General features: G+C 37.3%; 1 protein-coding gene across 1 annotated transcript; it reads left to right on the forward strand.

Annotated features, from left to right (window-relative positions):
* Positions 1 to 417: 417 nt before the first annotated feature.
* LOC118773292 (COP9 signalosome complex subunit 5-like) lies at positions 418 to 23,713 on the forward strand. Its single transcript, XM_036522161.1, has 15 exons — positions 418 to 766; positions 1,027 to 1,261; positions 1,685 to 1,813; positions 2,284 to 2,349; positions 3,152 to 3,237; positions 4,432 to 4,543; positions 5,424 to 5,572; positions 6,592 to 6,677; positions 14,128 to 14,264; positions 14,503 to 14,669; positions 14,879 to 15,017; positions 15,694 to 15,810; positions 17,608 to 17,725; positions 18,750 to 18,881; positions 23,574 to 23,713. The coding sequence occupies exons 1-15, from the start codon at positions 630 to 632 to the stop codon at positions 23,597 to 23,599; spliced, it is 1,836 nt and encodes a 611-aa protein (XP_036378054.1). The 5' UTR covers positions 418 to 629; the 3' UTR covers positions 23,600 to 23,713.
* The last annotated feature ends 1,794 nt before the right edge of the window (positions 23,714 to 25,507 follow it).

Here is a 25,507-nt window from a genome sequence, read left to right on the forward strand (position 1 = left end):
ATACTGGAAAATTCGCAGGTTTAATACTGCACTTGACAAAGTTGGCTGATGATGAGGACAGTGATGCTGGTTAAATAGAATTAAAACATTAAAACATCAACACTGAAACCAGTATTATTTTATTGGAATTCATGAATCGTCCAGCAGATGTCCCTATCACTATGTACTTTTTCCATTCAGCAAAGCGCAAGCCGCCTGCTGGAATAAACCATCGAAGCAAAGTTGCAGAATAAAATTATATATTAAGAGTGCAAAGATAAAATATATACGATTTAAACATCTATATAACTGCATTATATTTATCACTCATTGTAAGCGTGTCACATATAATCAGATTAAGATGCTGTTTTGAATTAATTTCCCTTTTTAAACTTCCGTATTGCTCTGTTTTGGCGATAATGGTAGAGTCCTGGTTTCATGGCTGCCTACTACGCTTGTCATTCGGAACCCGAAAAAAGTATTGTAACCGTCTAGTCAGTTAGTGTTTGGGACCTCTGTAAGGAGAGCGTACGTTTTCATACAAGATACACTGCTTTTTAAAGTATTTTTCTTCCTCCACACCTCAACAAATATAGTTGAGGGTATCGTGGCTAATTCATATAGCCGGGGGCTACATCTAGCCCAGTAAAATGGCAGGGGGTAGCATATCTCAGAAGACCTGGGAGTTTTCCAACAGCATGCAGGAAGTTCAGAGCATAGACGAAATCTACAAATATGACAAAAAACAACAACAAGAGATTCTGGCAGCGAAACCGTGGACGAAAGAGTGAGTTCAATGTTTGTATAAATGTTTCATGTCACTGAAACATGCGGCTTAATGGGTCTGGGGATATGATGTAAAGGGCATTCCGATGTTCCCAATAGCCAACAACTAAGTCTTCCTAGCTACCTACATGCTATTGTTACTGATATATCCAAGGTCATAATCTAGATTTTGTGACCGCGACAACTTTGTTAGCTATAAATGATGAAAATACGTGCCTGCTTCTTCCAGTGCATTGCTTGATAACGTCGTTTCAATTTCAGCAACCACTATTTTAAGTACTGCAAAATATCTGCCCTGGCGCTGCTGAAGATGGTGATGCACGCCAGGTCCGGCGCGAACCTGGAGGTGATGGGCTTGATGATTGGAAAGGTGGACGGGGAGACCATGATAATAATGGACAGCTTCGCTCTGCCTGTGGAGGGCACGGAAACGCGTGTCAACGCACAGGCAGCGGCGTATGAATACATGGCAGCGTACATTGAAAATGCCAAACAGGTCAATTTCTTTGCACATCAATTTAAAGTTTTAACCTTTCGCTTGTTGTCTTTTTGTATTTTTTGTCACGTTAAGTGGTGTCACTATTTAGTTTCTTTTTTTTGCAATTATGTATTACATGCTACGTATTTTACATTGTTTTGGATATTGCACATTTTAACAACTAATTGACACCCTAAGAGCACATAATTTTATTTACTATAATCTTTTCTTCTATAATCTTTATTTTTGTTGCTGTTCCTTTGCTTCTTGGAGAATTATTCCTTTCTTTTAACATTTGAGTCTGAAATCTTTTGCCCATTTGTATGCAGTTCATATTTTGTGCATATTTCAATGCCAGGAACATCATTAAAGTGAGTGCTCGGCACTATGATATTGGTGGACTAAACATCTGAGAGTGCCATCCATTTGGTGTGTGATTAGGTTGGACGCCTGGAGAACGCAATTGGCTGGTACCACAGTCACCCAGGCTACGGCTGCTGGCTCTCCGGCATTGATGTCAGCACTCAGATGCTCAACCAGCAGTTTCAGGAGCCTTTTGTTGCAGTGGTTGTAAGTATAGCCAAGTGTTAAATTAAACCACATGCTCACTCTGCCTTCAACCCAAAGTCCATAACTCTTTGAAAAAGTTTCATTCTTTTAAATTAATTATGCAAATATTGATTAGTAATTTGATTTCTGAATGCTAGCCCATGCATACATTTCCAAATTTAATTTAATATGATTTAGGCATATTCTTAGAAGTGGGAATTAACTGTGTGGTGGTCCATGCAGATACCCTGAGGTAGGTATAATATTTGTAGGAAAGAATGCGGTATTGTATTGCAATGTGATATATTACTTTCCCTTTTCATTTATTTTGCCGCAGTTCTGCCAAGGTGCAGGAAAATTAAGAGCTATTTGAATTATATTATGGTCCTGGCACAAAGGGCTGAAACGCTTTATAGTGGCCAGCCTGATGTTGTTTTAAGAGGGTGTTTGCCTCTTTAAACACATTTTCCTCTTCTCTGTTTATCTCACAGATTGACCCAACTCGAACGATATCTGCGGGTAAAGTCAATCTTGGAGCCTTCAGAACGTATCCCAAGGTAGGAGTGATGTTATACAAGGTCATAATCTAGATGATGTGTATAATTGAAAAGACATTAAATAACCATTAAAGACTTTAGAAGGCTGTTTTAATAGATTTTTTTTATTTTATTTTCGTGGTGTATAATTATATAGCCATTTAGTCAAAATATTTTAGGGTAGTAGTTATCCTATTCATTTCATGCATGTCTTCTTTTATGAAAGTGGTGTGTTCTTGAAACTTGTGAGTCTTTTGAAAGCAGTAATTAAATGTTACCAAGAATACAGTTGTTCCTTTTTACCCAGTCATTATGCTTTATGAATTGAAATAAATCATGTAGTATTTCAGATTTTATAACCTTTGTAAATTACATATGTATAACAATGCATTTGTATCTATGGGGAAGCTGGTTTTTCTTATCTAGGCTGATGCAAGAAGTACCAGATTCAGATAATTTGTCACATATTCTCACAAGCTAAATGAGCAGTTTTTTAGCATGTGTGCATTGCTGCCTGGGAAATGTGGTTGTACTTCTTCATCATTTCCAGCAGTGTCACTTGGAACCTTTCACATCTTGAGCCTGTCCACTTTGAGCCATTATACAATGTTTTAACTCTTAGCCATATTCACAATAATGGTAGTGTAGAAACTTTTATTAAATTCAAGGTCATTCAGCTCAATTACAGTAGCAAGCTGATGAGTGGTGTACACAAAACATTTGACTTTGCTATTTGGTAAAAAATGGTCCTTTTGAAAGTTAACACATTTTTCACTCTGCCCTGTGTCGGAATGTCGGGCTGAAATGTGTTCTCATTGTTCAGGGCTACAAACCCCCTGATGAGGGGCCCTCAGAGTACCAGACTATTCCGTTGAATAAGATTGAAGACTTTGGGGTGCACTGCAAACAGTAAGTAATAAGGTTAACTTAAAGTATTTTCCTTTTTTTGTCAAACTGGCAGTCGGAAAATTGTATTATATTCCATTCCATTCTGATTTTTCTTGAAAAAGCCCGAAGTTACAACTGAAATTAACTGAGAATAAAATATGATTGTATCTTTGATATGGAGATGTAGCTTTGTCTAAATAACACAGTGCTACAGTCAACACCTACACAAGAAGTTAACAGTGGATTAATAGAAAAACAAAACTATGTTATTGCTTGAATTTCATTACAGAGTGGTTACAGAATTTTAAGTCTTTGTGTGATACAAAAATATATAAAAATTTTGAAAACATTTGAATTCTCCTGCCATAGATGGTAACCTGCGAAATTCCCAGCTTCTGATTTTTAGGTTATAGTCTGTCATAATGTTGTGCTTATGTTGTTTCCTCAATACATATTTGCTGATGGCTGTCAATGTATATTTCTATTTTAATTTTATAATTACTGTACGGTGAGTGCTCATAACCTGTGAAGTGGACATAACCTGTTCTGTATCCATTTGCTAGTTAGAAATACCAGTTAGAAAACAAGACAGTTTTTTGGTGTTTGCTATTAACAGCTCATACCTCAGTTATCTCTCCACTCCAGAGCAGAGCAGGATTTGCTCTTGACCCCAAACCTCACTGCCATATTGCATTCAGTATCCTATAGTTTTGTTTTATTTTGAATCATATTGCTGATATTTTTAAAAAATGTAAATAAATCATTTTTAAGGCAGTTTTCGCACGTAGTATATGTGATGTGGTCTTTTTGGTGATGTTTGTTCTGAATCGTCATGGTTATATCAAAGTATATAAATCAGGTTTTATGGCTCTTCTAATTCATAAGACCATTCGTGTGCAGCGGCATCAGAAATCACTTGCTGCTAAACCTCAATTCACAAGACAAGTCTGAGGAGTAGGTGTAGGTACCAACGAATGAAAAGCACTGTTTATATTCTTTATCTTGAGTAATATATAGTATGTAAAGTGTTTAACATGTAATAATTATAATTGTATTTATTAGTATATATTATAATGTTAGTAATAGTATACCAAGCAATAACAACAGAGACATTCACATTTTTTCTTTATCTATGGTGTATTTATACATCAAACAGTATACATGCATATGATTTGGATGTGAGATATTTGTGTCCTAAATGCCTTTTCTGTTCAGGTATTATGCCTTGGAAGTGACTTACTTTAAGTCATCCCTTGACCGCAAATTGCTTGAACTCCTGTGGAACAAATATTGGGTCAATACGCTCAGCTCCTCAAGTCTCTTGACCGTAAGTACTAACATTTCCTCAGAATGATCCTTGAAATACAAAGTATGCACTCTCATTGGATCAAGATAATGGTATCTGCTGAGAAGTTTGTGGTCTGTACTCTGATCTCCACTTGCTTTAGTGCACTTAATCCTTTGGTTACTTTTGATTTATTAGATATTGGAGGTACCTTTTAAACAGGCTATATAGTAGCACTGTAATCCAGTGCTTTACTGCTTGTTAACATGCTTCAAACCTAAAGAGATGAATTTTTGTAATGGGTCAGAACACGGCCTCTCAATATAACATTATTACAGCATAAATGCTAGCGTGATATTGACCTCTAAACAAAAGATCTCTAAACTGCCATTTTTTTGAGTGAGAGATAGAGATGCTGCTTTGAGTCATTATGGATCAGTTGCCTTGTAGCAAGCATAATCCACAGATTGAAAACCAGATTAAAGCATTGCGCTGTGCTTTTTCTAAAGGCCTCAGACTGTACAAACAGTGTAGTCTCGGCATGATAACTAATTGAGTAGATGTCTGGAACAGACTGCTTCATTGGTGAAAAACATTGTCAGTTATTGTAGTGTCACAGCAGTCAGGGGCCCCTTCACCTTTGCATTGTATCTTTATTACCTTAGTCCTAGTCCACAGAACACATGGCCTCACCTTCTACAAACATTGTGGAAATTTCTTTGCAGAGGTTTTTTTTTGCAAGGTTAAACAAGCCTGTCAGATTTGTCATTGATTTCTTGTCTGTTGTGATTCAAAATGAATTCAGTCATTTAAGAGTCATTTTTGAATGGGTTTTATTGAAATGGAACATAAGCCCTGTCCCGGCAAGGGCGCACAGCGCGGTTGATATGACGGACTGCACGTATTCCTCTGTGCCCCGCAGAACTCGGACTACACCACAGGACAGGTGTTTGACCTGTCTGAAAAACTGGAGCAGTCAGAAGCTCAGCTAGGGAGAGGTAGCTTCATGCTGGGTTTAGACACTCATGACAGGAAGTCTGAAGACAAATTAGCCAAGGCAACACGAGACAGGTAAGGGGAACCTTGATAGCAGTATTGGTTTGTGCTATAACGGCTATGATTTTCTTTTACTTTTTTATATTACTCGAGCAAAAGAACAACAAAAAATTTCTTTGTGTTAATGGATAATTTGGGATATATTGCTACATTCGTAACATGTACTGAATTTCAGTGTATTCATTAATTGCATTTTTTGAGGAAAAAATAAGTGTGTCGGAAGTTATTCAGTTTTGTGCTTATACTAAAGTATCAACTAGGAGCAGTCAGGATAGACCAACAGCAGCTGCACAAGAGAACTCCCAACATGAAATCTCCACACATATGGACATCAGCCATTTTCTTTAGACTTGCAATGTTATAAAATCAGTTAAGTCTCTGAATGACACAAGAGAAACCTTAAATAAAAGATAAGATTATTCATCCTTTGTAATTCAGAGCTGGAGTGTAATCAATCCCTTTTGCTAAACATGAACAAATAAATGTTTATTTGTTTGTTGACACTTTTAAGCATAGCTAGCTAAATGTAAACTTAGAGGCCACACAGCTTCTGTATATTATAACACATTTTGGCTGTGTTTTATAAACAGCATTCCTGTCCCCATTGTAAATTATACTTTGCTAGCTAGCCAAGCTGCTTAACAGTGGGAATAGGGGGACTAAATAAATATTTCAAAAGCTGATGTTTTACATGTTTTGTTTCAAAAGGACATCTGATTACAGATGTATTAAATGTATTTAATAAATAATTTAATACCAGTGTTAGGAGTAGAGTGGATTCCATGTTTACAATATTTTTTTTTTCAAAACCAGATTGCTCTCCAAAATGTTCCTTTCTATGGAAATTTGTTTGCATGAGGTTTCGCCCAATTTGCTGCTGTTAATCTGAATACTTGATGGGATGGCTGGGATGCACATGGAAGCTCATTCAAACAAGATAACACCCCCTGCAACTCCAGTAACAGACTTATTGCTAGTGTCCATTTTGTATATTTCCCTTTGTACTAAACACAAGATATTTCTGTTTATTTCAGCTGCAAGACAACTATAGAAGTAATCCATGGTTTGATGTCTCAAGTTATAAAGGACAAACTGTTCAATCAAATCAACACATCGGCCAGTTAACGCTGTGGAAAATGGAAAACTGTTTTTTCCAACATTGAGATCCTGTTGGGGAGAATAGCTTTCTGTTTAAAAATGTGCTTTGTTTTCGTTTTTCAGTCCGTCTTGGTAACCATTCATGATTTCAATAAATATCTTGCCTTTAGCACCAACTAAAGAATTAAACCTTTTTGTGAGAGTTTGTGTGCCTGCATGTGTGAGTGTATAATGTGTTGTATTGGGATGTTTGGAGTGTCTGTTATGAACAATATTTGCCATAAAACAGTATGTTACCCAATAAGATTAGCGGGGATTAATGTAGTGTTTTATACCTTTGCAAAGCTGGTGTTGTTAAAATCTGACCCACACAGAAAATTAGGTACACTGACCTCTGAATTGTCATGTATGTCATTTGGTTGTTAGAAGCTTTTGATAGGTATAAATGTACCAAAGATTGTGGTTATTATAAACAAATACTTTGAAGAATCCCTTGAAAAGAAGCGAGGGAACTGTATATACCAACCGATTGCAAGTGTATTTATCATAATGAAGACTGTTAATGTAACTGCAAATATCATATAACAATGTGTCCTTGCTAGTGATTATTGGATGTAACCTAATATGAATCTGTACAGTTTATCATCGTGTATATATATTGGAATAATATTTTACTCAAACTAATTTTCAAAGAATTTAAAGAAAAGTTTTTTCCTGATTAAAAGAAATGTAGTACAAATTGGAAATTCCAAAAGCAAGTAAGGTATTTTATGTCTTACCATCTAACAGCAAAATTAAGGCAAATTGTGGTAGTCTTGCATCTAATGCAAATTTTTGTACTCGCCAACATAACATTAAAAAAGCCCCTAAATATATCATAGCTGTCAAAACAACTTTAAGGGGGTGTGATGTTTTGTCATAAAGTGCACAACATTTCATTTTGAACCTGAGATTAACACAAAAAACCATAAGGAATGACACTGTGCCTTAAATTACAAAAATTAAGAGTGAGCTGCTTTGTTCTTGAATGATTAAATTCCCCCCACAGTTTAGACTAATATATTTTTCTTTTCTGTGAATGGCAGAAGTCTTTTGAAATGTATTCTGCTCTGGGGTTAAACGTAATGCTGCACTGACATTTTCATCCCCTTGATTATTTGGCTGTGGCTAGACTGCTCTACGCACACAGACTTCCACAGCAGAACATAGCACTTTAACAAAGACCATGGTTCCATTTCCCCACAACAAAACCCTCAGACCAGTCATTTAAATTTTGGCCAGTCATAGCATTACATAATGGAATAACAAACTCAGTCACTGCGCTGGCTCAAAGGTAAACAGTGGCTGGCATGTACGTAACTTCTCCGTGGAGAAGGCTCGGGGTGGGTTGTCTTTATTTGATACACAATCCTTCAGAACTGCGATCCCTGAAACAGCGGTATGTAAGTGATGCAGTACAGGAACGGGAGCCGGGTACACTGGCCTCCATTCAGCCCTCGCGTCTGCTCTTCATCGCGGCGGACGCGAAACGAGCCTGCCTTTTCTTACACGCTGAGACAAGCCACATAATGATTTTTTTGATGACTTCCAACATTGCCAGCAGGTTGGTGAAGAACATATATTGTAAAGCTCGTGTCACAGTAGGGAGAAGTGTTTTTTTAATGCAAATAATAGCTGAACAGTTATGGGTCTTTATCTCATATGGAGATGTGATTGAAGGGATCTGCAGTTGTAAAAGCCTTTTTTTCGACATAAACAAAGATGGGGGGATAGCATTACGATTTAAAGAAAATCACTTTGTACATAGTGCGATTATTCAAATGTATACATTTGAATTATGGATTGCATCAAATATTGCAAACGTTTTGCGGAGCTTACAGTAAGGTTGGCTCTATAGTAATACAAACCACCAAGGGCATACCCCCTCGGGTCATCTCAGACCATCTGGGTTGCTGGAAGATAGATGACCAACTCCTTATAATTACATCATCTCTGTAGTTAAAGTATTGAAAACCGTTTTTGACAGTAGTTAATCTACATTTGACCTTCTGTCATTACATTGACCTTATGTTTGTGAGAAGTTGGTTGATTATGTGCTCTTTGCTGCTCTGCTTTCTCTGTTAATTACATGCTGTATCTTTAACGGATTGCATTGTTTCTCTTTAATACGCTCTGTGAAGCACTTTTGACAGTGCTTTTGTTAAGTTCAAATCAAGTTTTGCTTAATCTCTATGCACCAATAAAGCACACTAATCATCAGCATTGTTTTTATCCAGAAATTATGCACATCATAAAATCAAACTGAAGTAGAATGTTCAAGTCCAGGAGTCTGTAGTCAACTTCTTTCAAATTTATTCTTATGACAATTAATCATGGTTTAATTCCTCCACAATTATTGTGCCACAAGCAGGTTTCTTCAGTTGAAACAGCTGCTTGAGTTATGTTAGTTTATCATAATATTCAGAAGTGAGACTTGTCTGTGATGGCAGGAAAATGTCAATAATCTTTAACATTGGGCCTACCCTGAGGACCATCCGTACAAGTGGTTTGTACAGTACAGGGGAAGATTGTTGCTGTGAAACCTGAAATGATACTTAAAAAAAAATAAAATAAGGCTTGTTCTCCCTTACTGTATACAATTAAATTACATCAGCACGTGTGACTTGTACTGAACATTTTAAGAATGTAATTTACAAAAGTTTTATAACTAGTGTTGTGTAATTACTCTGTCAGCCTAATATGAATGTTCCGTGTTTGATTAAAAATTTAAGCTTATGATTATCACCAGATGAATATTTATATGCTTGACTAACAAAATAAAAAATAATCATTTGGAAATAAATATTAATGAAGACTAACATTCAGCCAAGCATACAATAAATTTTTTTTTACATCACTAAGTGAACATTTGCATAGTTTACAAATCAAATGTATGGTATGTTTCCAATTATAAGAGCCCTCCTTAAATTACCATGGAATTCCACTTCATTAACAAAATTCAAAGGAGATGTATTAAAATAATAAATAGGGGCACTTTAACAGTAATAGAAAAGGAGCACTGAGAACAGAGCGGAGCGATAAGTATGACTAATGATGAACGACTATTTATCACCGGGCACCTATTAGACCCTGGCTCTGTGGAACAGGCAAGCAGCAGTGGGCTTAAGATATTTGGTAGCATTGGTGTTTACTTTGGATTCCAAAATAATCTCAACAAGCGCTGTAGTGAGTGGTCAAAATGTGCTCAGTGCCCTGGAGGAAAGCGGTGAAAAGAAAAAGGAAAAAAAAAAAAAAAGGCCGGTGCTGTGTTTCCTCCCTCCCGAGTGTTCTGCATGCATAAATGGGAGTCAAGTCACTCTGTCTCTGGAAGCCCGTGCTTTGACATTGTATGACAACGCATGGGTCACTGCAGAGACTTGCCCAGCCAACAGCTCCATGACCTAGTATGTTATCCTAAGGAATGATACGCATTATTGCTGAAAGTCATTCGAGCTTGGCAGGAAAAGAGGCAACGTTCTGCTCACCGTGTTAAAGCTGATAAATATGATATCTGATTACGCCATGTAAATGTCTGCAGGCTCTGTCTGCACAAGGCCCAAAGGGAGGCCTTGGGTCAGAGAATGGCTTGTTTTCTACCAGTTCTTTGCTGGTGGGTGGTGGTACTACAGTGCCTAACATCTTGTGTCCTCCTGTTTGCTTGTTTCTGGTATAAAAAAAAATTCTGAATCAATCACAGTTGGACAAAATGGGCTAGTAGGATTTGTTTTGGATTACATGCATGGTTTGGTGACTGAAAATCCGCTGTTTGCATTCAGTGGTATTGGTAGTCCCTACCACAGACAAATGCAACCATCTACTCAGCAGAGAAGTACATTGGAAAGACACATATTTCTTTTCACCTGTGAATTGGCACCCATAAAAGCTTAATATAATTAGTAAAGGAAGAAAATTTACAATGTATACTTTATGGCGCTGAAGTGGAATTGTTTTGCCAATGGGATCGAATTTATTAAGGACACCCTCACAATGGAATTTCAGTTTGGCTGATTCTGGCTGTCTTGATTGTTTTTGTTGCAACTTCCAATTGAGAAAAGATCAAATTCCATTGAAGCAGTCAGGCCAGAGCAGCTTCAGCACTTTTTCTGTGGCATGTAAATACTGTAGACTGAAATATAAAACATACTGTTCCAAATGAATAACCAGTAATTGATGTATCATCAGAAGAATCAATGTAAGCATATAAAGTTTAACACATTATTGAAATAAAATGTAAGGGTGTGTAAAATGATTATATGTGCGCATTAATAAAGCGTTCTTTCAGAGGAGCCAATGTTAATCACACTGTATACTGTATATGGAAAATAAAAAGGGAATGATCACAAATAATTTTTTGTGCTTTAGCATTAAATATAACTTTGTAGAGGGGAGTACTTATGATGTACGATGCACTTACTGATGGCAATCAACCGTGATTGTTATATTTCATTCTGGTAAGTAAATTATGAATTTTTTTCAGGTTTAATAGGCATGAAATGTATGGTTTTACACATATCATTAAAGTTTTACACTTTCAGAACATTACTGATACATTGGTTCTACCAAAGGCATCAATTGCATTGGCTCTTTATATTCAAATGGATAAACATTTGAATCTCTAAGAAAGCCTTTGTTTTCTTGCTTGCAAAGCTGACTCCAGCAATAATCCATGTATGCAGTGAATGTTGTTAATTAATTTCTGCCAAACTAAAGTAATTCATCTACCACTTCCTTTGTGAATTCCTCTATTTGTTCTAGATCCAGTTACCTTTGGGCCCGTGTTTAGCTGAAGTGACATTACTGTATGGGAAAGGAAATGAATTTGTGTCCTTAATTTTTAGGGCACAGTATCCTTTATAATCACAAACAGCCGTAACCCAGTCATTTTTCACACTCTTCGACATATTTGAAAATATTTATTTTTCTAGTTGTGTGTAATAAAGCATTGACAAGAATGCATTGGATTGTAGAAAACCTCCAGTCATGAGTAATGAGTGGGGACTATGATATCAATTTATCATAGTTCTTTTTTCTGGCTTCAAGCGGGCGTACTCTACATCTTGGAATGTGACAATAGTATTAATAGCTTCGAGCTAGACCCAAAACACATTTACAATGATTTTCCTGTTTTTACAATCTACTGCAACGGCGGTTTAAAAAATACACACAATTTGCACAGCATCTGGTGTTCTACAGTTTATTTTGAGAAACCCAGGTGCGCACATAAACAAATTTCACATGAAACAAGGATTTTTGGCTCAAAGGAACAAGCAATTAGAAATAGCTTTTACCGAAAACTTCTCGCAACAAACAAAATAGTTGAGGGAAGTTTGAACCTTTGAAAGAATATCATTTCTTTAAGGTATACCTTACCTTAACAGTCCGTACCAAATCCCGGTACTATGTAATACTCATGAAACACCTTTACAGACAAGCATTTACTCACTTGATTTTTTAAAAAAAATGGGTAAATTATCATCAATATTGCGAGCTACAACCTTAGAAAGTTAAATACTCCTGTCAAATACCTTTGCCAAAAAGCTCTCTGTATCCATAGCAACCACCCTGGCTATTCAAAACAAAAGTAACGTTACTGTACCGGGCAAGTTGACTTGCGGAAAAGCCGTCAACTTTGAGTTTAAATGTATTTGTTTGGCTAACAAATACACTAAAACGATTTGGCTTATAAGGTAGGACAACATTGATCGAATATTTGACATAATTAACTTATCAAATTCTTAGCTAACTTGCTGTTAGGCATTGTCCGCTGAACAGGAGCAAAAGCAGGTTTAGCGAAGGTCCCATTTTATGCGTTGATGATAATTTCGTAGTGGCTGAAACAGCGAATCATTGTGTTGCGGCTATTTTTCTATTAAAGTTATTGATTTGGGGTACCTATAGCTGGCTAGCCAAGTATCTAAATGTAGCTACAAACGTTATCTAGTTAGCTAGATTGTTGAGTCGCTGGTCGAGTTAGCCACCTGACTGGCTGTTCTCATTCAGACCATCGAGATCATGGCTGGTAGGTAGCTAACGTTAGCCTGTTAACTAACTGTAGGCTGTACCTTGCTAGCTACCTCAAGCGTGTATTGTTGAATTTCAGTGACTGTCTATTTTGTTTGAAGAAACAATGTACATGTCATTCAAAATAAACATTATTCAGAATCACCTCTTAAAGTTTCAGGATAATTCACAAATAATTAGCCTAGTTAGACAGCAAAAGTTGTACTTTTGTTTGAATCACATTAAAGGAGTGTTTATTACGGTACACATGAAGGCGCATGTTCATGAGTGGTTATATTGTGATATTGTCATAGCTAACTAGCTAGCTAGCTACAGCAAACCATCTTGCCACCAGGTTTTCACATACACTGTTAATATTGCAATGTATGCTACTGTTGTATACTCTCGCCACTCAGCATTAAATATGCCACAATGGTGTATCAGTTGTCGCTACAAATATGAAATATATATATATAGAATTACCATACTTAAATTTTAATCGAGTCATTGTTTCATAAAGAAAACTTATATCTACCACTAGTGAGCAATATCATTGTTCAGAAAGCTCTAGTAGGCCATCACTTGGCCAATGAACCACTTCCATAGCAGGTTTTCAGTGTGATTAACTGCTGCCCTCTGACCCACGCAGAGCCTAATTCAATCAATCAAAAGCCCTTCGAGTCAGGTCCTCCTCAGCCTGATGCCATAAGATCAAGTGTATAAAAGACCTGCTGTCATACTGTGATTGTAGTCTCTTTCTTGTCCTCTCTCACTGTGGTGAATAGCATTGTGCACTTTGTGGCAGAAGGTTTAAGTATAAATACGGTTCTGACATTCCGTATCTGAGCAAAGCGGTAGCACAGAGGTCATTGTGGGCAGCTGTAATGAGGCCTGTGTGTACAAAGAGCTGTTTTCATGATAATAGCATATGCAGATTCAGATGTCTTAGGGTCAGGCTAATATACAGCTCTCTGGGGTGTTCTAATAAAGGAGGTGTTAGTCCAGGGTTGCTTTGGGAATATGTTAAACCTCTTAAAACAAATTTTGGTGACCCCTCTAAGCCAATATGCAGTTTACCCTCACCCTTTTCTCCTTTTTTTAAAAAAATAATTTAAGTTAATGACAACTAAATGATATTGATATAAGGTAGTCCATGTTATTTTTGGCAGTAGCCTATGAAAATGCCTCTCTTATTGTCTTTTTTTGTGTGATTGAGTTCAGTGGTGTTTTTTATTTTCAGGTTCAATGCTTTTAATTGGACAATAACATTTGAAATAGTTCATTTCCTGAATTCATCAAGCATGCTATCTTTAGCTGTACATAGCTCTACTACAGTATGTTGACTTTCTAATTTGCATAGGTATGTCTCTCTTGGTCTATACTTTGCAGAAGCCACAAGGACTCTGTATTTTGAAGCGTTCCTCTCTGAGAAGCCATCATGGTCCACCTCAGTGTAGACATGATTGCCAAATCCAGTACTTGTTTAAAGAATAAAGGAAATTATTCACTTGCACAGTATCTCAAGAAACTAACCCACCTCAATTTCTCCAACAAGAACATTGAACACATCGTAAGTATGTGATATGAGATTTCAAAAATGTCCATGCTTCAACAGAATATCGTGTTGCAAAGTTGCAATATTAAGGCTGTTTCATAAACACATACAGTACAAACGGCTAAATTTCCTGAATTTGTCTCAAATTTAATAATTCAGATATTTGCTTTTTTTTCCACATGTATGCTGTCAATGTAGAATCACTTTTATCATTTATGTTCTTGACCTGGTCACAAATCCTTATCTTTTGCAGGATGATCTCTCTGTGTGCAAAAACCTCACAGTCCTGTACCTGTACGACAATCAAATAACACAGATCTGCAACCTGAACTTTGCCTCCAACCTCACACACTTGTACATGCAGAACAACAACATCACTCAAATAGAGAACCTCTCAGCGCTGCAGAGACTTTACAAGTTGTGAGTATAAAGTTGTCACATCCGACAGCCATGCATATGCAAAGTTTAGAAGTATCAAGCTTTACAGAGAGCGTGACCCTTGCTGTGAAAATAGGCCAAGGTGTTGCTGTGTTCATATGGTGAAGACACTGGGATAACAGTAGCCCAGGTTAGGGACCGTTTCGAGGCTGGTTCTGGTGATGCTGAGAAGGCCTTTTGCTGTGTCTCAGGTACCTGGGGGGCAACAGCATCATGGTGGTGGAGGGGCTAGAGGGGCTGAGGGAGCTGAAGGAACTGCACCTGGAGGGCCAGAGGCTCCCCTGTGGGGAGAAGCTGCTCTTTGACCCCAGGACCCTCCTCTCCCTCTCTGTAAGACCCTCACTGACTGACAAATCACTGTCAAACTGCCTCACTGCGGTTCAGCATAGAGGTTAAGGATCATTTCGGCACACTTCAAGCCATGGAACAGATGAGTTTCTGTGGTGACTTCATCAATTTCCGCGGATGATATTGGCAGCTTTATCATTTCACCCACATTATGTGCATGCATTTTACATCCATACATATTCACATGTTTCCTTCATAAAAGGGTACTGCAGTAATCAGAGGGATGAAGGCTTGTTTCAATGGAGTATTATGATGGTTAGACTTAATGGAGCAAAACAATTTAAAAGAGGACTGTATATCAAGGAGAAGGAATTTTTCTAGTAGTTTACCTCTCCAGACTAAAGTAAACTGGAAAATTTGAAAATTTTGTTTACTTAGATAATTTAAACCACTTTGCAGCAGATAGGGCTACTGAGAGTGTCTGCACATCTTCTGTTTCAGGTACAGAAATGAATAAATGTACAGCAATACCATTTTATGGTGGTAGTCACGACAGTCATAATGATCTCATTTTTAACAACAGTCACCAAAGAGATTTAAAATCGTTATGTCATTGTCTTTTATGTAACATGCTCACTACTCCTAGTAAACTTTTTGCTGTCATCTCTATTTGTTTGTAGATTGCAGATGTTGTGACATTTTATTAATCTCTTTTCAGGAATCATTGTGTGTTTTAAACATCAGCAACAACAATATTGATGAAATTTGGGACCTGGTAGTTCTCAAGAGTCTCACACATTTTTTTGCAACTGGTAACCAGCTTGAGGACATAAAGGTAAGAATGAAAATTTCTGTGGCTATTTCAATGAGTGAGAGAATTGGGAGTGCTTTTGTGGTCTTTTATAACTTTAAATTTTTGGATACACTGTGAAATAATTTCACTCGTCTGAAAATGGTGGTAGATTTTCACTATAACTATGATTGTAAATCTATGCTATCTATAAGAAAACAACCCAAAAACACATATTTTTGGCATATATTCATGGCATGATAGGTTAAAACTCATCATGGTCTATTAAGCTGTGTAATCAGAGGACTTGAACATAATAAAGATGCATTCTTCAATGAAGTGTGAAATGATATGGAGAGTGGGGTGCTAAAAACCAAATCCCGCAAATCCTGTAGAGAGTTCCACGTCTCTGTGCTTGCACAGGGTCCGAATTATTCAACAAATCAGCACAGCTTTCCCAGGGGACGGAATTCGCTGACAGTTTAAACAAGCACAAGTTTTCTCCCGTGATAGAGGACTGTTTTCCCCAGGATTATATATTCAAACTCCTACAATTACGGCTTGTAATGAGAGATTCATTTGCTGCAAAGGTATAGCTTCCATTGTAATATTACCCTTGATGGGAATCCAGCTGTATATTCTTCGTTATTTCTTGCATATTGGAATATATACCTGTTTTGTTAATTAATAAAGTCTGAAACTGGAGTGAAAAAGCCATCTGCACCATATGTGGCTTACTGTGGGTTGCAGTAGTCCACCCACAGAGCTGGGTCATTTTGACACACAATACAAACGATATTCCAGTCTGCTGCAGGTAATTGCTATACATGTGTCAAGAAAGCCTTTCATGTTTGGAAGATAACTCCTTTAATTTATACAACCCCTTGGCCATTATTGATTGGGCAAAGACAGCACCCCAAGGATCAATCCCTCCTTTGCGCAATTTGGTCAGAATCCAGAGGAAACATTATGGATTTTTAAAATAGATTATGACAGGCAGTCAGCCGAGTGACAAATGTGTATCTGCAGAGCCAGTTAGTGGCGCGCAGCCGGGCCGTGTGGACGGGGATCGAAGCGCTGGTCAAATACAGGTTCATAACTGGCCATCATTATCCCAGCGCGGGGCCGGTGGTGATCCAGCCAGCGCCTGCTGGGGTGCTCTCAGCACTTGCATGTGGAGCGTAATTTGGCGCTGGGTAGTTCGCGGCAAGCCCCTCTGAGTGACGGGCCTGACACGATCATTTATCAAAGCCTGAGAGCGCGCCACGGAGAGGGGTCCCCTTAGAACTGATTACACATGGACTGAAAAGTGGAAGCACTTTGGCTGAGACAGGAAGGCAATGAACAATCAGAGCGTGTCCAGAGAGTAATCATATTTCCACCCTGGATTAATGCGCCTTTAGATAAACATACACTGTGGGCAACACACTCAAGGACAGCCACTTGGGGAACTTGTTAGTTACTCGATACCAGGGGCGGTGTCTATTAAAACAAGGCGATGTCTTGTTTACACGTTTGTGCAATCTCTCACAGCATTGTTGTGTTTGTTTTGCCTTTCTAGTTTGCTGTTCTCAGGTATTTGCTCAGTTTTTGTTTAATGACTGGCCTGGTGGATTTTCAGAGCTTCCTTCCATGCAGATTGTCCCCCCCGGAATATGTACAGTGCATGTAATCTGTAAAGTTTAGTTTCTTTAGCAATATTTGTCACGGAGCAGTTAACCGTTTTGTGGCACTTCTGATGGTCAACTTGAAAGTCAGTTCATCACACTGTTCTTTCTGTTATTTTCAGTGACATGTCTGAAAGCAGTTTTAATTGGGAATGTTTCTCTCCTGTGATTTCAGGAATTAGAGGTGGTTTGCAGCCAGTGGCCTCAGCTGTGTCAAATGGATTTGAGTGGAAATCCTGCTTGTCAAAAACCCAAATACAGAGACAGACTAATAACTGTGTGCAAGACTCTTGGTGAGAGAACAGCAGAACAGCTCTTAAGAGTCACAGCCCTTTCCTGGGAACAAGCTTCAGTCAGCTTGGTTGGAACGTTTAGTTACTCTCTTTATAGTGTAATTGCTATAAGTATAATCACTGGCTTTTTTACGATTTTTGTAATTTAGTTTTTTCAAACAATCTGATAATTCTTTTTGTTCAGAAACCAAGTCACAATGTAACCTTCTGTGGCAAAATTGCGGTGTAGATAAGGCAAGCCTCTGTATAGTTTTATTAAAATCTATTCCTGCAGCACTAACCTAACAATATTAAGGCTTCATAAACGTCACCAAATCTTACAATGTAATTAAATATTCCAAGCATGGTTTCATGAATTTCTTAATGAATTCTATATATAGACATTTAAAATGCTCAAAAGTCAAAGCCAATGACCTGTGGTCAGTATAGTAAAGTTTAGTACTTGAATGTTTCAGCATGACAAATATTTTATGTTTGTACAGTAAATAGTGGAGAAAAGTTGCAACATTCTGACTAGCCTGATTCTAAGTCTTATGAATGTATAAGCTCTTGATTTAACCCCCTGGGTAAGGCAATCTTTGTGAGAAAAAAAAAACTCAATGCAGACAGAGCAGAGTTGTATAAAGTAAATGAATGTTTTTCATTTATGATCACATTCTTGAGTACTTTATGACAAAATGTTACAATTAGATAAACTTGATTCATATCTAATGCCCATTTTCTAGTCCAGTCAGACTTGATTCATATCTAATGCCCATTTTCCAGTCCAGTCAGAACATACTTTGATTGTAGCTTTGAGGAATAAAATAAAGACAATGTTTTCTATATCTTGCACAAAATAATTAAGTAGTGACATTAGTGAAAAACATTGTAGTTTAAGAAACAAAAACACTTAAACCTGATTAAGTTCCTCACTTATTCCTCTGCAGTATTGTGGAATTGATTTACAACTACATATACTCGTAGTATTTTATTTAGTGATGGAATTTATGCTAAATATTCTGGCATGAATTTTGTTTTGTAGCGGATCTTGACGGGAAGGAAATCAACGACATGTCCAGGCAGTTTTTATTAAAATGGAAAGCTTCAAAGGAGGCAAAGAAGAAAATGAAATATGAAAGGATTAGGACTGCACAAATGCTCTACCCATTTCCTGGTAAGAGATTAAATCATTGAGATGTGACAGATGTTTCAAGAAGAATGACTAACAGCTTTGATAAATGAAGGCAAACAAAACAAAAGTATGACCCACAGACTAAAGAAATTTTAGATTTTTATTTATGAATTTTGGGGGTACACAGCTATTCAGTGCATACCATCGTTCTCTTGCTCTCTTGTTTTACGGTCTGATGAAACATCTCAACCTCCTCTAGACTGCATGCACAATGATCCGCTGCTTTCTAGATAATCGCTAATCAAACGTATGTAATACTCTCAACAGTGTTTTATGTGGTTTAATTTTAACAATAGCATCAGGTTATACAAAGTATGCAAGTATTTTGCCTATATATTCTTGTAGATCATTGATTGTATCTCAATTTATTTTGCATGTACTTGAAAGCCTACCATGTAGAATTCAGACAAGGCAGAGAGGCATCCAAAGTTTCCCTGCTGCCTCTAGAGTGACAGTTAGCAAGTAGATGACTCTATAGCTTAACAATGGTCTTTCAGATTAGTTTTGCATGGACCACCTTCTTCCCAGCTAACAGTATCAGTGTCACAACATTTTGACAATATTGCAGTGTGAAATTTTCAGTGTAAAAGCGAAGGTACTAGTTAGATCACAAAGTATTTACACAATGCTTTGTCAGTGTTTTGACAATGTTGAATACCACCATGAAGACAACATTACTGGCACCTTGATCTTGTTTTGTCACAATGAACATTGAAGAAATGTTGTTTTAAGGCCTCTGCAGGATAAAACTTAGGTATAAAATGCTTATTTGAGTCTTAAATCCATGTTTCATCCACCACTTTGAAAGTTAAAGCCATAGTGAACCCTCATAGTTTTATTTTGTCACTCCAAAATCTGTCTTAACATTTAAAATGATACAGCTGTTCTTGCAGGGATCAAAATAACATTATTATACATAGAGGTTGAAATTAATAAATATGTCTATCTTACAAAAATGTTGGGTAGAGTGAAAACAAAGTGATAATCTGAAACGATCATCGGGACTAGGTTTCCACGTCAGGGATCAGGCTCTAAAAATAGCAGTGTTTCCTCTTGGCACAGCCGATGTGAACAGGCGAATGAATACGCCTCGCCTGGCTCCACTTGGACGCTGCGACTCACTGGCATAGCTAAGCAGCCCCAGCAAATATGCACAAAACCTGGGGGTGTTCGCAGAAGAGAAGACAACACCAACGAACAGAAAACTAAGCTCTGAGGTTCAGCCTCCGTTGTGCGGGTTTCCTTGCTTATTAAGAGTGCACGCAGGGCCGAACAAGGTCAGAGGTGACCCTGAGAATCGTGAAATGCAGTTTGTTTTCAGGGGCTAGCTTGTGATTTTTTTCCCTAGCTCGTGAAAGTTCAGTATTGAACAACCTTCAGTGAAGCCAGCGGGGCACGGCTCCTGCACCGAGCGTAGCTTACCTGACGGCTCCTGTAAGCAATGAAAAGGAGGCATTGGATCAGCTGGCAGAGAGATAGCAAAATATAGGAGATATTATCTATTTGTGTTAGAGGACATGCAAGCATCCTTAGTGCTTGGTTCTGTTTTCTTCTGCATAAATCTCCACCACTTGCATCCCATGGCATCGTTCAGTTTTTTCCCCAGTTTTGTTTTAGTGTGATACACACCTTTCATAACCATTCTGAGTGGGAGTCAGGTTTGGTTCTTTTCAAACCAACATATATTAATGTAAAGCCAATTCCAGCAACATTCATTCACAAGCAATTTATTTCATCTGAGATAAGAAATACAGTAAAAATCCAGGTGAGCCAGGCACAATTATTACTTTATTTTTGTTTGCTGCAACCTAGGTGCATTCAAGAACCAATACAAACTGTGAACCAAATATAGATATTGAAATACTCAATATTTTAACATAGTCAAATAGCTAAACAAGAACTCCTAAGAATACTAATACACACGCACACACACATATACATACCCATATATATATATGGGTATAGCATAGTGTGTTAGGTGGGTTGTTCCCGATGCCTGTAATGATGTAACTGGGCAGGACAACACGGTGTAGAAGACCAATGTGACAAACAGATAGAAAGGGGATGACATACAAATAGATACAGTATTACATTCTTAAACTCAAATAATATACCAAAAACAAACTTTTAAATTGTATTTCATACATAAAAAAGCCAAGACCAATCCACTTGTATTGAAATGTAAATTATTATGATAAATTGTTCATGTGAAATGCAGACTCTTAAAACAACGTGGAAACATTAAACATTAAAGTAGTTGAATTAGTGATTAGCGTGTTTTGAAAGTTATATTCAATCTAGAGTTTTGCAGATTTTCAGTGACTGAATACAGAGCGGATTTTCACCAAAAAAGATGATTTACTTCTTTCAGTCAGAAGAGAATGAGAGCGCAATCTATATCTCAATTTGAAAAACCAAAAGAAAACTTGTGTTTAATTGGCGTAAGTGATTTTAACATAAACACATTTCACTTAACTGCTTGTTTCCTTCCCTTCCGCATGCCTGATGAATGGCCTGTTATTTGTCAAATGCTCCATCGCAAAGGGTTTTTTTTTTCTACCTATGCAAATAAACAGCTTTCCTCCAAGCTATGGGGCTGGAGTCTGCCCATCAGCTTGTACTGACGGTTTTTGTGAGGACAGATTCAGAACTTATGATGAAACTCTGTCATGGTCTGAGTTTTGAGTTGTTTCATCAGAATCTGCCTGTCATTCATTTTAGCTTGCATGAATATTGTAGCCTTTAGTGATGGCTTCACATTCAGCAGATTTCCTACATCATAACAATCTCAACAAATGCTGTAAGTACATAAATAAACAAACATTGTGTACACATATGTATAATGCATTCTGTTACATAGTGTAATGTATACATATATATGTTGAGGAGTCATGGTATATCGGAGTAAATTGTGATGTTATGATTGATTTTAATTTTCTCATCAATCACTTTAGTGATTTTTTTCATGTACTTATGTTCAGGAGTCTGTTTCAGAAAAAGGTACTAATGAGTACATCAGAAATGTGACATCCAGGAGTTGAACCCTCACTCATTCCTCAAACCTCTACATCACCTCTACATTCCTATTCCCAAGAAACGGCAGATGTTGACTCACACCACAGCTACTTAATTTACCAACTGTTTCGACTGGATTCAATTACATGGAGGTCCTCAGGGTTTTTCCCCCACGTTACTTTTAGTTTACCGTAAACCTGACATTTTGGTCATTGTGTTTTGTCACTTATGGACATCTAAGTCAGTTAAGTTGAGTGTACAGGCAGGTCTGATGACTTTCAGCAGCATCCGGCAAGGCATTCAGTCCAACTGCTACAATGTTTTGCCCTTAACTATTGTGCATAGTAGCACACATTGCACAGTGTAGCAAATTTAAGCAAAGGCAGCATTTTTTTTCCCTTTTCTTACACTTTATCGTGAGTTTGGCAGCTGAAATTAATAAACGCTATTGTATAAGGATGGAATAGGTGATTCTTTACAGAGGAAAGCAGCATTATTTCAAGTGGGGTTTGCAACTGCCACAACACATGTCAGTAGAAAGACTAGGGCTCTGCACAAAACAGGGAAGACCTCCCGAGGCCTAATAGAGCACTAATCCAAGTGTAGCAAAAATCAGGGATCCCCGCAATCGCTTTTGTAAGGAAAAACAGCTCTGGCGGCTGAAGATAATTTTGGTTTAGTGTGAATAGTACCTTCCCATGCACTGTATGTATTTCAGATATTTTTACTTGTCATTTTAAGAACAGCTTTTTAAAAAATGAGTCAGAAAACTGGCAATGAATTCTTGAGTAAGCCCAGAGGAAACACAAATTACTTCCCAGCGCTAGATGTTGATAAATAATAGACCTTTAAACCCACATTCACTGCATTTTACAGCCAGTGAGTTCTTGAGCCACTCGTCCTTTTCAAAACTTCAGAAAAAAGTAGTATTTGGCCTGCGTAAAAGTAGTAACAATTCATAAAATTTAAATTATTCAATGAAACTAAATCAATTTGCAATAGTAAAGGTGAATATATATCTTTTTATATCTATATTCATAATTATATTTATAATTTCAGTCTTAATTGTTTTAATTGAAGGTATTTATTGTGCTTTAATGTATTATTATTTCTTGCTACATTTACATAATAATAAAACACTTTAATTTGCATTTATAAGTGTGTACTCACAAATGTATAGTATGATGAGTTTGACCTCAGAAATTACTAAGAACCAGACAAATACTTTAAGCAGACAAATTTTACTTCTCAGGAAGCTATCAGGAATTGCAGTTTGTTGAATGATATGAATTGCATGTCCAGAATTTTGCTTGGTTGTACGCCAATGAAAACATACACGCTTACGCTTTGTTTTTCTTTCAGCAAAGCTGCAAGTGACACTTGTCAAACATGACAACATATTCCTGTACTGCAGCAATTCACGGGATGATCGCTTTCATACAGAATTTGTACAGGAATTATCAGATGACACTAGCTATAATTCTATAGACAAATGTTAGATAGCCATACAGCAGTACATACTTCAGCGAAATCTCTTCACGCATTTTTGTCTGTCACTGGATGTTACCATACAAACAAAGGGCGGTACGTTAACCAAGGCTTTGTGGTTGGAGTGGATTTCTCTACAACACAGATTCCTGCTTTTCTCTGTGCCCACAGACGGCATGGTGCGGAGGTCCCTGTAAATAACGTGCTGCTGGCGGAGAGGCAGAGTCTTCAGATGTCCTGGGCCACTGCCGCACGACGCCCCATACAGCCATCTCTCACACTTGCTTGCACACTCGCCCAGGAGTGTACCTGCACCCGTCAATCAGGGCCAACTTTGTTTACTGTCAGTGGCCTTATTGTTTCAGTTCCATCCTTTCATCTTAGTGTGGATGCGGCAAAAATGCATTACATATTTTTGAGAAGCACTGTGCTTTCAGTTTTAAAACAGTTGTCTGACCAGAGAATAGACCTGTGATTGAAGCCTGTTGAATCCCTGTTCTCCTCAAATATTGCTGTCTATGGTCGTATAATGATTTTGTTATATTGTCTGTAAAAATAAATACCACAAATATTTTAACAATAAAGGGTTATTTGTGGATGAGAAATTGCTGGTATATGCAGGATAGGCAGGGTTTCATTGCGCATACATATTACACAGAATTACACTTTAAGGTGAATGTAAGAAGAAGAATGATCCACACAATTTGGTTATCATAATTACACGATGAGACTACATTGTGAGTTTGTGTGCAGTGTGATTTATGTCCTCCGTCAATTATTATGTATGGCCATCGCTATTGCAACCATCCTTTTGTTCCATATGGAAAGAATAAAACATCATTCAAGATTATATAAGTTTTAGTTTGAATGCCATGAAAGGGTACCATTTCTTACATCAATTCTTATGGTAAAACGATTTCAATTTCGGCCATGTGGTTGCGCGTTTTGAAAAAAGAGCAGTCTTGTTTGAGACTGGATAAATATTCTTTGTGAATTATCCGGTTGTGTTGTTACTGTTTTGGGCTTGTTTGCATTGTGCTGTCTTTTAAATAAATACTCATGACAATCCATGGCAGAACATTTCATTGAGGCCAATTTGAAAATTATTCTTCCACGCATAGGTTTTTAAATAGGTTTATTGTTTTGCCCGAGCAATGTACTCTTGACAATTTGATATCTACACAATCATAAATTACCAAAATTAATGTAATTTATGTGGCGGTTATTATTATATAAAAGATATTATATCTTTTACCATACAGAAGACCTGACAAGATAATATGATGCAAGGAGTCATTTGATGTTTTAGAGACATTAATATACGTAGGCCTATATGCCAATTTTATGAGAATTAAAATGCATAAGACACGCTGGATTTTCATGTAAGGTGTTTTAACGTAAAGGACTTTGAATATATTTTTCAAGCTCTGGTAGCCCTGGTTCTACAAGCAACATTGCTTGTTGTTGAATGCCTGACTGAAAAGCAATTTTGGGAGAGTTTCAAATCGTTGTGTTCAGTTGTAAAAAGCGCATGAATACGGTTCACTATGATACGATACCTACGATGAGAGTGTGGTTGTTCATCTTGTACATACAGTCAACGCCGCAGTTTAAACATGCGCAAATACTGTGAAAATAATACCCACTGAGAGACAAGGGAAACTTAAATAGGTTATTGTATTATTGCAGACCCTTAATTCCCTGCGCACCTTTGAAGGGGTCTTTTAAACCACGCGAGTGTATAACCCCTGAAAGATGTGGAGTAATTAGGGAAAGAAGCTTACTTAACCTTTTTTTGCTTTTCTTCATAATTAGTGGCCTGGAGCAATACTGTTACTTCATCCTAACAAAAACAATGTTTATTAAGAACAGTCTGAGATATACATGTTATGAATAATTCCATTCATTAATTTGCCGACATCTCCGTTTGCGGACATTGGAAATCAGAGTGATTAATTTATGAGCCTCCCAAGAATTTCCTCACGGTCGCCTGTTGATTGCAGTGTTTAGGGTTTATTTATTAGTCGTTTCTCAGAAAATTAAACAGTGTACGCCGTCCCAACTATGAAAATACAATGGCAACAAGATCAAACTAATTCCAATAC

This window comes from Megalops cyprinoides, chromosome 2 (genome assembly GCF_013368585.1).
Source record: "Megalops cyprinoides isolate fMegCyp1 chromosome 2, fMegCyp1.pri, whole genome shotgun sequence".
NCBI lineage: Eukaryota > Metazoa > Chordata > Actinopteri > Elopiformes > Megalopidae > Megalops > Megalops cyprinoides.